At 47.4% G+C, this 11,942-nt stretch overlaps 1 protein-coding gene across 1 annotated transcript; it reads right to left on the reverse strand.

Annotated features, from left to right (window-relative positions):
• Positions 1-1,289: 1,289 nt before the first annotated feature.
• LOC123464868 (transcription initiation factor TFIID subunit 4-like) lies at positions 1,290-11,928 on the reverse strand. The gene is made up of 3 exons (XM_045162579.1): positions 11,847-11,928; positions 11,318-11,793; positions 1,290-1,598 (listed from the first exon to the last, which is right to left on the reverse strand). The coding sequence occupies exons 1-3, from the start codon at positions 11,926-11,928 to the stop codon at positions 1,593-1,595; spliced, it is 564 nt and encodes a 187-aa protein (XP_045018514.1). The 3' UTR covers positions 1,290-1,592.
• Positions 11,929-11,942: the final 14 nt, after the last annotated feature.

Here is an 11,942-nt window from a genome sequence, read left to right on the forward strand (position 1 = left end):
CCATCCATGGGATTCTTCAGGCAAGAGTACTGGAGTGGGTTGCCGTTTCCTTCTCCAGGGCAGTCTTAACCTATGAAGTTTGGTCTAACTAGGTCGTTAGTGTCTGAAGTCACTGCAGCAGTTGCTATGACCTTCACTTTGCAAATGAGGCAATTTAGACACAGGGAGAGATGGAGTCACCTGCCTAGGATCTCACAGAAGCAGAGCCAACATTTCTACACGAGTTTCTTGCCTTAAATCCTGTGTCCTTAAATCCTGTGCCTCAGTGACTGGACAAATCAAGAATTCATCACACATATTCACAAAGATAAGCAAAGTACATGTGTGCCTGCTGAGTCTCTTCAGTCGTGTCCGACTCTGCGACCCTATGGACTGTAGCCTACCAGGGTCCTCGTCCATGGGATTCTCCAGGCAAGAATACTGGAGTGGGTTGCAAGCCCTCCTCCAGGGGATCTTCACAACCCAGGGATCGAACTCGCATCACTTACGTCTCCTGCACTGGCAGGCAAGTTCTTTACCACAAGTGCCACCTGGGAAGCCCCAAGCAAAGTATGTACACACACATATTTTACGTAAAATCTACAAATAATCATGCCAGTTTTGAACCCTACTGATGGATCTCTAGCAACTAACATAACGGGACCCTTTATTTTGTTAATAGTTTTCCATACAGCATTTAGAATTACTCCTACCATTCTCAAACAGACCAAAAACTACTGAAAAGCAAATGTTAAAACAAAAAGACAAATACTATAAATACTATTACAGAAGCTGAGCCAGAACCTCAGCCAGTATCCGAATTTACAAATTTGAACAAGAGTGCTAACTTACTTCTTCAGCAGACATGTGCAATCGTAAAGCACTTGGCAAGACACTGCCATAATCCCACCTGAGGGCACTAATCCGAAGCAGCCGGTCATATCTAGACCATTAACACAGCATTGGAGCAGAAGTTGTGTTGATCAGGAGAGGCTTTAGACTGAACCACCGGAAGGTAACATGTGGACTTTGATTTGGTGCTGGAGGCAAACAAACCACTGTAAGAGGACACCTTTGGGACAATAGGGAAAAGAGGAATAGACTGGATGGATGCTGTGAAGGGATGGTCACTGCTCTAGGCATGAGAATTGTACAGTGGTCATAGGTCAATTCTACAGTGAGAAAAGGCCCCAAAGGTCCTTATTTCTTAAAGATGCATACAAAACTATTCAGTGGTAAAATGTCTCATGTTTAGCCTAGACACATAATACAAGATGAAGCAATTATGGCAAAATGTTAAGAACTGTTTGACGTATATGATGGCTCCATGGGGGTGGAGGTTGTAATATTATTCCCTGGTTTTAAGAATACTGCAATTTTCCATGATAAAAAAATGTTCAAATGGAAACAGAAAATTCAGAATGATCATAAGAGAGAGACATCTCCAAGAATTCTAACACCCACTGGGATGGGAGCCCTCCACTGCTCCCTGCCACCCCCACAAACACAGAGAAGCTCACAGGTGGGCTCCAGTGCAGCGCTGATTTCTTAGCAAAAACCAGTGTCGAAACTTGATGGCTGGTATCAAATCACCTCGTCCACTTGACTTTGCGTTATTCCTGATAAGACATTTAAGGAAAAGAATGCCTATTGAGTACAAGTCAAATTTTCAAAGGCAGCTAACAACTGACTCCATACTTGTTGTTAGCCATTTGGGTTAGTAGTTAACCTACCTAAATAGTACTTAGCTCTGCCTCCACATCAGAGCTTTTGCTAATAGGATAAAATAGAAAAGAGTCAGGGAATTCCCTGGTGGTCCAATGTTTAAGACACTGCACTTTCACTGCTGAGGGCACAGGTTCAATCCCTGGTCAGGGAACTAAGATCCTGCAAGCTGTGTGGACAAACTTAAATTAAAAAAAAAAAAAGAATTTAAATACCTAACTAATTTGCCTAGGATCACACTCCCATTCTTGTGTTTAGCCATGTGGCACACTGGGTTTTGCACACTGATTAATTTCCATTGTATCCAAAAGACAAACTTTTGCCTCATTTTTTGGAATCTCTTTTTCATGATGGGATAAGAGATCGAATATCACGGTGCATAAGATTATGGCCTCACATCATGTTCTCATCCTACGAGTCCTCTTTCTATGGTACCAATACTTTCAAATCCTCATTCCCATAAAGGGAGCAAAGGACTCTAAAGTCAAATGCTCCTCCACTCGTCCAGGAAATGGTTCTTGATCTTCAACCATGTGCATGTTTGTACTTTAGGGTCCTTGACACAGAGAACATTGTGGTTTTCCCCTATAAAATATATGTCTCCTTAGATATCAGACAAGCATCACCCTTTCCAATCAGATCTACAATTGTTTCCTGGGTGTGGTGTTTCAGTTTTGTACAATGAAGAGTTCTGGAGAAGGTGGTGGTGGTGGTAGCTGTATGACACTATGAGTGTTTTGAATACTCTCAGTGGTATGTGTGCTCAGTCACTAAGTCATGTCCGACTCTTTCTGACCCCATGGCCTGTAGCCTGCCAGGCTCCTCTGTCCATGGAATATTCCAGGCAAGAGAACTGGGGTGGGTTGCCAGTTCCTCCTCCAGGGGATCTTCCTGACCCAGGGAATGCACCTCCTGCATTGGCAGTCAGATTTTTTACCACTGAGCTACCTGGTGTGTACCTTTACCACAATTGAAAAAAAAAAAGGGAAAACAAAACAAAAGCAGATGCACAGAATTACTAAGTGTCTACTGTGGAGTTTTAAGAGGAAATAGATAAATACAAAATGTATGTGCCTGCTTTAGGCCCTGAACATAGAGGCAAGATGTATGTCCCGTGTCTTCTAGATCTGGACCATGTAGAGATGTACATGGACCCTGTACATAGATGTACCATGTCTTCTAAATCTGTTCTAGATACTTCTGCCACTCTACAAACGTTAGATTTCTTCTCCACACTGCTCACAATGTGCTTTTGATTATCATGAAATAGCACAAATAAAATACACCCAACTTAACATCAAAGTTTTTGATGAAGAACACAAGGACTTCCTTTAAAAAGTCACATTTCCCCATAGCAATTAAATAAGAATAGATTTCTTCTGACAAAGAATTTTAACCAGAAACTGGTAATAGTGACTGTCCTGCCCAGAACCAAACTAGGAGGATAGGACACAGAATTTTGGAGCCTGAATTTCCCCATGGTATGAATACAGGAAAATCAGTCCCTTACTGGACCAAAGCATATTCAGTCACCTCCTAAACAGGTGGGTAACCTGCTCTCCTTTCCTCTAGTCTGGCTCACCCCTCCTGTCACCTCCATGACCACCATGCTTCCTCTCAGTACCACCATCCACTATCCACATGGGGCAGGGGGGTCCTCAGAACACAAACATGCCACCATCGGCCTCACATGATTAGAAATCTCCCCTGGTGTTGCCCTTGGCCTGCTCACTAAGTTCCAGCCACACTGGCCTTTGGGAATGACCAGGTCCCTGGGCATCCCATCCTCTTTCAAGACTCAGGGCCTTTGCACATGCTGTTTCCTCCAACGAATGCTCTCTGCCCACAGTTACTTCATCGCTAAAACCCACTTCTTCAAGCTCCAGCTGAAGAGTCTCTTCCTCAGAGAGAATTTCCAGGATTTCTCAATCTACCAATATTTTCAGTGCATGACTCTCTCTCTCCCAGTGTGGTGTTTTCCTTCACAGCAGGTACTTGGACCTGCGTTACCTGCATTTAACCTCTGCCTTCTACATGACACTGTTTTGAGGGCTATGGGGGGAAACCTCTTGATTCTGCTGTTTACAATTGAAACACCAGAGCCCTTTATCAGCTCATAACTGCTTAGTGCATATCTGTTGCATGAACAAATGAAGGACTTGGGAACCTGAGTGCAGGACTTTCCATTTCCCTTACGTTTACTGCAGACCTCTTGCGGATAAGTTTCTTGTTCACCAGTATCTATCCTTAAACACAGTCACTGCAAAGTGTTCCTACTGTTCTGTGTACTCCACACACCCTAGCAACACGCTACTGATTTCTATGCCCAACTAACTGATGAAAACACTACCTAACAAGGCCAGGGACGAAATCTCAAGTTGCAGACATACTTCTCTGCAGGATGAGCTCTCAATAACTCAATTTTCCTCCAGCAGTCAGTAGTCTTGTGTCTTGTTCTTCACTCAATCACAGGTCCTCTGAAGTCTGTCATTCAGCTCAAATTCTCCTCTGTGCCAACTACCATGCTTGGCTCTAAACAGTCTGCAACTCCAGAACCCTCTAGCCTACCAAGCTGTAGTGTTCCGCAGCACGAGTTCCCAGCCAACTTCACTCGAGCTTTTGGAAGTCACTGCTGCTCCTGCTAAATTTGCAAACTGCCTGTTCTCCCTTTAAACCCACTAAGGCCTCACCTGATGAAAACAAGTAGCGGAAGTAACACACTTCACCCGTTAAGTCTGTTACTTGCTCCTGGGTCATCTCTTTTGCATCCACCCTAATTCCTTTCAAGTCACACCAGTCAGACAAGAAGCATTTATTGAACAGCTACCGTGTGCCAGCACTATTTGGTCCCTAGAGACGTAACAACCATTAACACAAATCCTTCTGCTTCTGTATAGCTAGGGTATGATCAGGCTCACAGAGAATTAAAAACAAAAAAAAAAACCCATATCTAAAAACTAACGTTAAGATGGTCTGACATCAATATATTTCTTAAACTGTTTTAAAAGATCAACTTACCAACTTACACATCAGGTAGGTTTTGCTCGTACGAAGCTTTCATCTCCTCCAGAACTTGTCTCAGTCCATCCTCTTGGAGCATATAAAATTACACTCATTAATTCCCCCACCAAGTTTGTAGCAATACTCTATGCTTATGTACCTTATGAAAAACCACTAGTCCTTCCACACCTACTAAGATGGCTATAATGACATGTGTTGGAGAGGATGGGGAGAAACTGGAACCCTTGTCCAGTGCAGGGAGGAATGTCAAATGGTACAGCCCTACAGAAAACAGCCTTGTGGGTCCACAAAAAGTCAAATTTCGAATTCCCATATTATCCAGCAATTCCTCTTCTAGGTATACACTCAAGAGAACTGAAAACCTATGTTCATACAAAGTATGTCTATTCAATGGCATATTATTCAGTTAAAAAAAAGTGCTGATATATACAACAACATGAACTTTGAAAACACTGCTTAGTGAAATAAGCCAGACACAAAAGGACAAATATTGTATGATGCCACTTGTCTGAAATGTCTAGAATAGGCAAACTCACAGAAACAAAGTAGATTAGAGGCTACCAGGCTGAGAGGGTAGTTACTACTTAAAAGCTATAGAGTTTATCTCGGGTATGAAAAAGCTTTGGAAACAGGGGTGCTGGTTGCACAACAATGGGAATATAATTAACGCCACTGAAGTGGACACAGAAGAATGGTTAGAAATGGCAACGTTTAAGTTTTGTATCATTTAGCACTATTAAAAAAATAAAAAGGAATGAATTACTAACAAAATACACAATCAACAGAGTCATTAAGGATACTCTTAAAGACACTGTACTGAGAAGTCAGACAGAAAGGAGTACACACTGTATGCTTCTCACTGGCCCTGTACAGAAAAGTTTGCAATTGCTGGCATGCTGACTGCAGAAATACAATAAAAAAGACAAATGTAATCTGTAGGGGAAAGAAAATCCTTGGCTGCCTAAGGCTGCAGATGGGAGGTAGCCAGTGCCACAGAAGAGAACAGGGAATCCTTGGGATAGCAGAAATCTTGGTTGGGTTGCTGCTTACAAGGATTGTATACATTTGTCAAAACCCTATTAAAATGTGTATGGTGTTGTACATAAATTATACCTCAATAAAGCTAATGGCAAAAAAACCAATAGTCTACAGAAGTAATAACACAAGACAAAAGCATGTAAATAACTTATTATTTATTGGAAAAGGATCTTAAAAGGTTACTACCAACAAAACAAAACAAAACAAAAACCTACACACTGCTAGGATAGAAAACAGAAAAGCCAAAGGAGTTTTTCTGCTACCTACTTTGGCAAATTTCTAAAAAAATTTCCCTTAGAAGGATAAAAACATTAGAATTATAAAATTCATAAATGCTACATAATGTCTGTCAACAAGCAACCCCTACACCTGAAATACTTTAAATAAATTATATTTCAATTAAAATATTTACCAAAAAAAAACAAACAAACCAATAATGCTATAACAATGAAACAAACAAAAAAAACAAACCTCAAAACAAAACAATGAGAAGCAACCCATCTACCGTTAGAGCCAAAATAAATGCTTTAGCACTACGGGTATAACTACAAAATTACACTATTTAATGCTGCTTGGATGTAAGAAATGATTTGTAATGAAAAATTAAAGAATGACTTCTACCTACTCTTTCATCAACTGGATAAAAAGATATCATGGAAAAGTCTGATTTACTAGAATTCACTTAAATATTCCTTTTATCACAAATATTATTTTAAGGGACAGCTGAAGCTCTTGCACGATTAGGGGATCAGCAGGTATACAAAAGACAAGTTTGAAATACACTTGTAAAGATACAACTGAGTTTTCAGATTTAAATTTTTATTTATTTTTTTAAGACTTAAATTTTAAAAATTTACACTGGGAATTGCATCATTTTGTGCTCCCACCTCCAGCTGTAAGCCCCTGGGAACTCAAGATAATTTTCCTAAAGACTCAAACGATGATCAGTTCTGCAGATACAAAGTGCATCATTCCAATTGGCCAAACACAGCACCTAACCATGAGGGATTCTGGAATGAAAAAGGCAGAGTCCCTGCCCTAAACCAGCTACCATCTGCCAGGGAGGAATGATTCTCAAAAGCATGTGTGCGTCCAGGGTGTGAGGGGACAATCACATCAAGACCAATTCTTAGTCTAACCCAGCTCAGCTGTCCCAATGGCCAGCCCCCAAAGGCAGCCAGGACTGCAAGAAAAGGTGCACCAACACCCTCTATGACCCAGAAAAGCCAGTGATTTTACACTTCTAAGTTCACCCCTGATTCCCCACCTCCACCCTGCCGCTTCCCAAAGTGGGAAACCAATATTCAAGTCTGAGCGAAATAGACAGCTGGCCTCACACTCTGAAAAGCCAGCACCTGTGGGCACTGTATGCGCCTTTGGGCTCCTTTCTTCCCACGTGGCCTAGTCTTTCCACCCTAGTGGGGACTTATTGGAAAGACTCCACCCCTCTCAAACATCTGGCTTAAAACTCAGCATTCAAAAACTAAGATCATGGTATCCAGTCCCATCGCTTCATGGCAAATAGATGGGGAAAAAATGAAAACAGTGGCAGAATTTATTTTCTTGGGCTCCTAAATCATTGCGGATGGTGACTACAGCCATAAAATTTAAAGACCCTGGCTCCTTGGAAGAAAAGCTATGACAAGCCGAGAGAGCATTTTAAAAAGCAGAGATACCACTTTGCAGACAAAAGTCCCTATAGTCAAAGTTATGGTTTTTCCAGTAGTCATGTACGGATATGAGAGTTCGACCATAAAGAAGGCTGAGCACCAAAGAATTGATGCTTTTGAACTGTAGTGTTAGAGAAGACTCTTGAGAGTCCCTTGGACAGCAAGGAAATCAATCCAGCCAATCCTAAAGGAAATCAAACCTGAATGTTCCTTGGAAGGACTGATGTTGAAGCTGAAGCGCCAATACTTTGGCCACCTGATGTAAAGTCCTAACTCACTGGAAAAGAACCTGATGCTGGGAAAGACTGAGGATATGACGAAGGAGAAGGGGGCTACACAGGGGGAGATGGTTGGATGACATCACTGACCCAGTGGACATGAATTTGAATAAACTCAGGGAGACAGGGAAGGACAGGGAAGCCTGGCGTCGTGCCTCAGTACATGCGGTCATAAAGACTGGGGCATGACTTAGGGACTGAACAACAAAGGCCCCTCTGAGTTCTACTTTTCCAGTGAACCTCCCGCTGTGGTCTCCTAACTTTTTAGATAAGGTAACTGCCTGAAGTTGCAAGAATAACCGACTGGAACTGAAGAAAACTGTTCAAGTTGCGGCTCCGCCTCCAACAGCTGCAAGTTCAGACAAGTCCTATAACTTGATCCCTGATTCCAGTGGCTCAGCTTCCCCATCTGTTAAATGGCCCAAGCGTCAGACTAAGTGCTTTTGAATGTTCAAAACAAAACTCACCTTACCCAAAGGCTCTTCCTGCTGACCGCCAGATGTTTGCTCTGCTGCCTGAGAGAAGCCTCCAGAGACAAGGTCCCTCCCCTCCCCTGCTACTCCTCTCACCTCCACCCCTGTTCTTGTACCAACAAATCCTGTCGTCTCAGGACACGGTGTTCAGTGACCCCCAACTGGGCTGTTGACCACATCCATCTCTCCTGCTGTCTATTATACCCCACTCAGAACCAGTCTTTCTTCTATCCGATCCATTCCCCAAAGTGCTGCGTGGTGGTTTAGTCCCTAAATCGTGTCTGACTCTTGCAATGCCATGCACTGTAGACTGCCAGGCTCCTCTGTCTACGGGATTCTCCAGGCAGGAATACTGGAGTGGGTTACCATTTCCTTCTCCAGAGGATCTTCCCAACCCAAGAATCGAACCCGGGTCTCCTGCATTGCAGGCAGATTCTTTACCGACTGAGCTATGAGGGAAGCCCCTTAATTAGTGGGGAAGCCCCTTAATTAGTGAAGTTAAGGACGCTCAGTCTGACTTTTTGCAAAGTCAGACTCTTTGTGACAGTCCATGCCAGAATACTGGAGTGGGTAGCCTTTCCCTTCTCTAGGGGATCTTCCCAATGCAGGGATTGATCCCAGGTCTCCCCCATTGCAGGCAGATTCTTTACCAGATGAGCCACAAGCGCTCTAGATCAGATCAGATCAGATCAGTCGCTCAGTTGTGTCTGACTCTTTGCGACCCCATGAATCGCAGCATGCCAGGCCTCCCTGTCCATTACCAACTCCCGGAGTTCACTCAGACTCACGTCCATCGAGTCAGTGATGCCATCCAGCCATCTCATCCTCTGTTGTCCCCTTCTCCTCTTGCCCCCAATCCCTCCCAGCATCAGAGTTTTTTCCAATGAGTCAATTCTTCACATGAGGTGGCCAAAGTACTGGACTTTCAGCTTTAGCATCATTCCTTCCAAAGAAATCCCAGGGCTGATCTCCTTTAGAATGGACTGGTTGGATCTCCTTGCAGTCCAAGGGACTTTCAAGAGTCTTCTCCAACACCACAGTTCAAAAGCATCAATTCTTCGGCGCTCAGCCTTCTTCACAGTCCAACTCTCACATCCACACATGACCACAGGACAAACCATAGCCTTGACTAGACGAACCTTTGTTGGCAAAGTAATGTCTCTGCTTTTGAATATGCTATCTAGGTTGGTCATAACTTTCCTTCTAAGGAGTAAGCGCCTTTTAATTTCATGGCTGCAGTCACCATCTGTAGTGATTTTGGAGACCAGAAAAATAAAGTCTGACACTGTTTCCACCGTTTCCCCATCTATTTCCCATGAAGTGATGGGACCTGATGCCATGATCTTCGTTTTCTGAATGTTGAGCTTTAAGCCAACTTGTTCACTCTCCACTTTCACTTTCATCAAGAGGCTTTTGAGTTCCTCCTCACTTTCTTCCATAAGGGTGGTGTCATTTGCATATCTGAGGTTATTGATATTTCTCCCAGCAATCTTGATTTCAGCTTGTGTTTCTTCCAGTCCAGCGTTTCTCATGATGTACTCTGCATATAACTTAAATAAACAGGGTGACAATATACAGCCTTGACGAACTCCTTTTCCTATTTGGAACCAGTCTGTTGTTCCATGTCCAGTTCTAACTGTTGCTTCCTGACCTGCATACAAATTTCTCAAGAGGCAGATCAGGTGGTCTGGTATTCCCATCTCTTTCAGAATTTTCCACAGTTGACTGTGATCCACACAGTCAAAGGCTTTGGCATAGTCAATAAAGCAGAAATAGATGCTTTTCTGGAACTCTCTTGCTTTTCCCATGATCCAGCTGCTGCTGCTGCTAAGTCACTTCAGTCGTGTCCAACTCTGTGTGACCCCATAGACGGAATCCCCATCCTTGGGATTCTCCAGGCAAGAACACTTAAGTGGGTTGCCATTTCCTTCTCCGATGCATGAAAGTGAAAAGTGAAAGGGAAAAAGGGAAATGCATGCAAGTGAAAAATGAAAGGGAAAGTCGTGTCCTACTCTTCACGACCCCATGAACTGCAGCCTACCAGGCTCCTCTGTCCATGGGATTTGCCAGGCAGGAGTACTGGAGTGGGGTGCCATCCAGCGGATGTTGGCAATTTGATCTCTGGTTCCTCTGCCTTTTCTAAAACCAGCTTGAACATCAGGAAGTTCACGGTTCACATATTGCTGAAGCCTGGCTTGGAGAATTTTGAGCATTACTTTACTAACTTGTGAGAATAGTGCAATTGCTGAGGCGCAGGCGGCTGCGACCGGCGCGCCGAGGCGCAGGCGGCTGCGACCGGCGCGCCGAGGCGCAGGCGGCTGCGACCGGCGCGCCGAGGCGCAGGCGGCTGCGACCGGCGCGCCGAGGCGCAGGCGGCTGCGACCGGCGCGCCGAGGCGCAGGCGGCTGCGACCGGCGCGCCGAGGCGCAGGCGGCTGCGACCGGCGCGCCGAGGCGCAGGCGGCTGCGACCGGCGCGCCGAGGCGCAGGCGGCTGCGACCGGCGCGCCGAGGCGCAGGCGGCTGCGACCGGCGCGCCGAGGCGCAGGCGGCTGCGACCGGCGCGCCGAGGCGCAGGCGGCTGCGACCGGCGCGCCGAGGCGCAGGCGGCTGCGACCGGCGCGCCGAGGCGCAGGCGGCTGCGACCGGCGCGCCGAGGCGCAGGCGGCTGCGACCGGCGCGCCGAGGCGCGGCCGAGAGGAGCCACCCCACGTCCGAGGTCAGGGGCAGAAGCTGGGAGGACCCCATGCCCAAAGGGCGGCGGCCAAGAGGAGTTACCCCACGTCCGAGGTCAGGGGCAGTGGCCGAGAGTACCTGACTGCGAGGGCGCAGGAACGGCCGAGAAGAGCTACCCCACGTCCGAGGTCAGGGGCGGCGACAAGAGGAGTTACCCCGCGTCCAAGCGCTCTAACAGCTATCTAAACACAGAGTAATCCCATCGCTCCTCTGAAATGCCTTGGGAGTGAAGAGCGAGCCTCCCGCCCCAGAGCCCCCTTGCTGCCCGCCCTTCCCCGGCGGGGAGGGGAGGGTGTTTGCATGGCCGGCTCCCCGGTGGGGCTACACTCACCGCAGCCCTCAGGGCGCGGCTCTAACGCCCTGGCTACCCCGTCCCCACCTCCCCGGTGTAACTCGCACCTGAGCTCCAGCAGCCCGTCTCCCGGTCTCTCCGCGCGCCACCGGGGCGAGAGGCCCACCGCGCAGTCCGCGCGCACAGAGGCTTCGAGGACGCGGGGCGGCGGGGGTCGCAGAGGAAGTGGCGGCGTCCCCGGCGCGCGGGAAGCCGCCGAAACCGATCTGCCCACAGCCACGGAGTGGAACCACAGGCACACCCGCCATCCCGCTCGCGGTTGTGCAGTCCCAGAGCAGCGGCCCCGGGAGGCGCCCGCCCCCCCGGCCCTCATAGCGCCGCGCCTCAGGCAGCCTTCCCTCGGCCGCGCAGGGCAGCTCCCGGGCCGGCTGCACGGGCTTCTCGCAGAACAGGGCGTGGGCGCCGGGCGGAGAGCTTAGGCCGGGGCTCTTCGAGGGTTGGCGGCGCACAGAGGGCTTGTGAGCGGCCAGCACCCGCCCGCGCCTCGGGGCAGGGTTGTGTGGGCGGCGAGGCGGGCGGGCGCCTGCGCGGGGGGCGTGCGGGGGGTTGTGAGAGCGGGAGCGCCGCCTGGCGCACTGGGGTGAGGGCAGCGCGTGAGCGGCGAGCCGGGCAGTTGGGGAGCGGGGAGAGGGGTGCGTGTGAGTGGGAGCCGGGCCATTGGGGAGCGGGGAG

Source organism: Bubalus bubalis, chromosome 14 (genome assembly GCF_019923935.1).
Source record: "Bubalus bubalis isolate 160015118507 breed Murrah chromosome 14, NDDB_SH_1, whole genome shotgun sequence".
Lineage (NCBI taxonomy): Eukaryota > Metazoa > Chordata > Mammalia > Artiodactyla > Bovidae > Bubalus > Bubalus bubalis.

Excerpts from the sequence above, each read along its gene's own strand:
- LOC123464868 (XM_045162579.1), bottom strand. The coding sequence starts at position 11,928 with ATGGCCCGGCTCCCACTCACACGCACCCCTCTCCCCGCTCCCCAACTG. Across the intron at positions 11,794-11,846 it reads CACGCGCTGCCCTCACCCCA|GCGCCCGCCCGCCTCGCCGC; the intron begins GTGCGCCAGGCG and ends CCCCCCGCGCAG.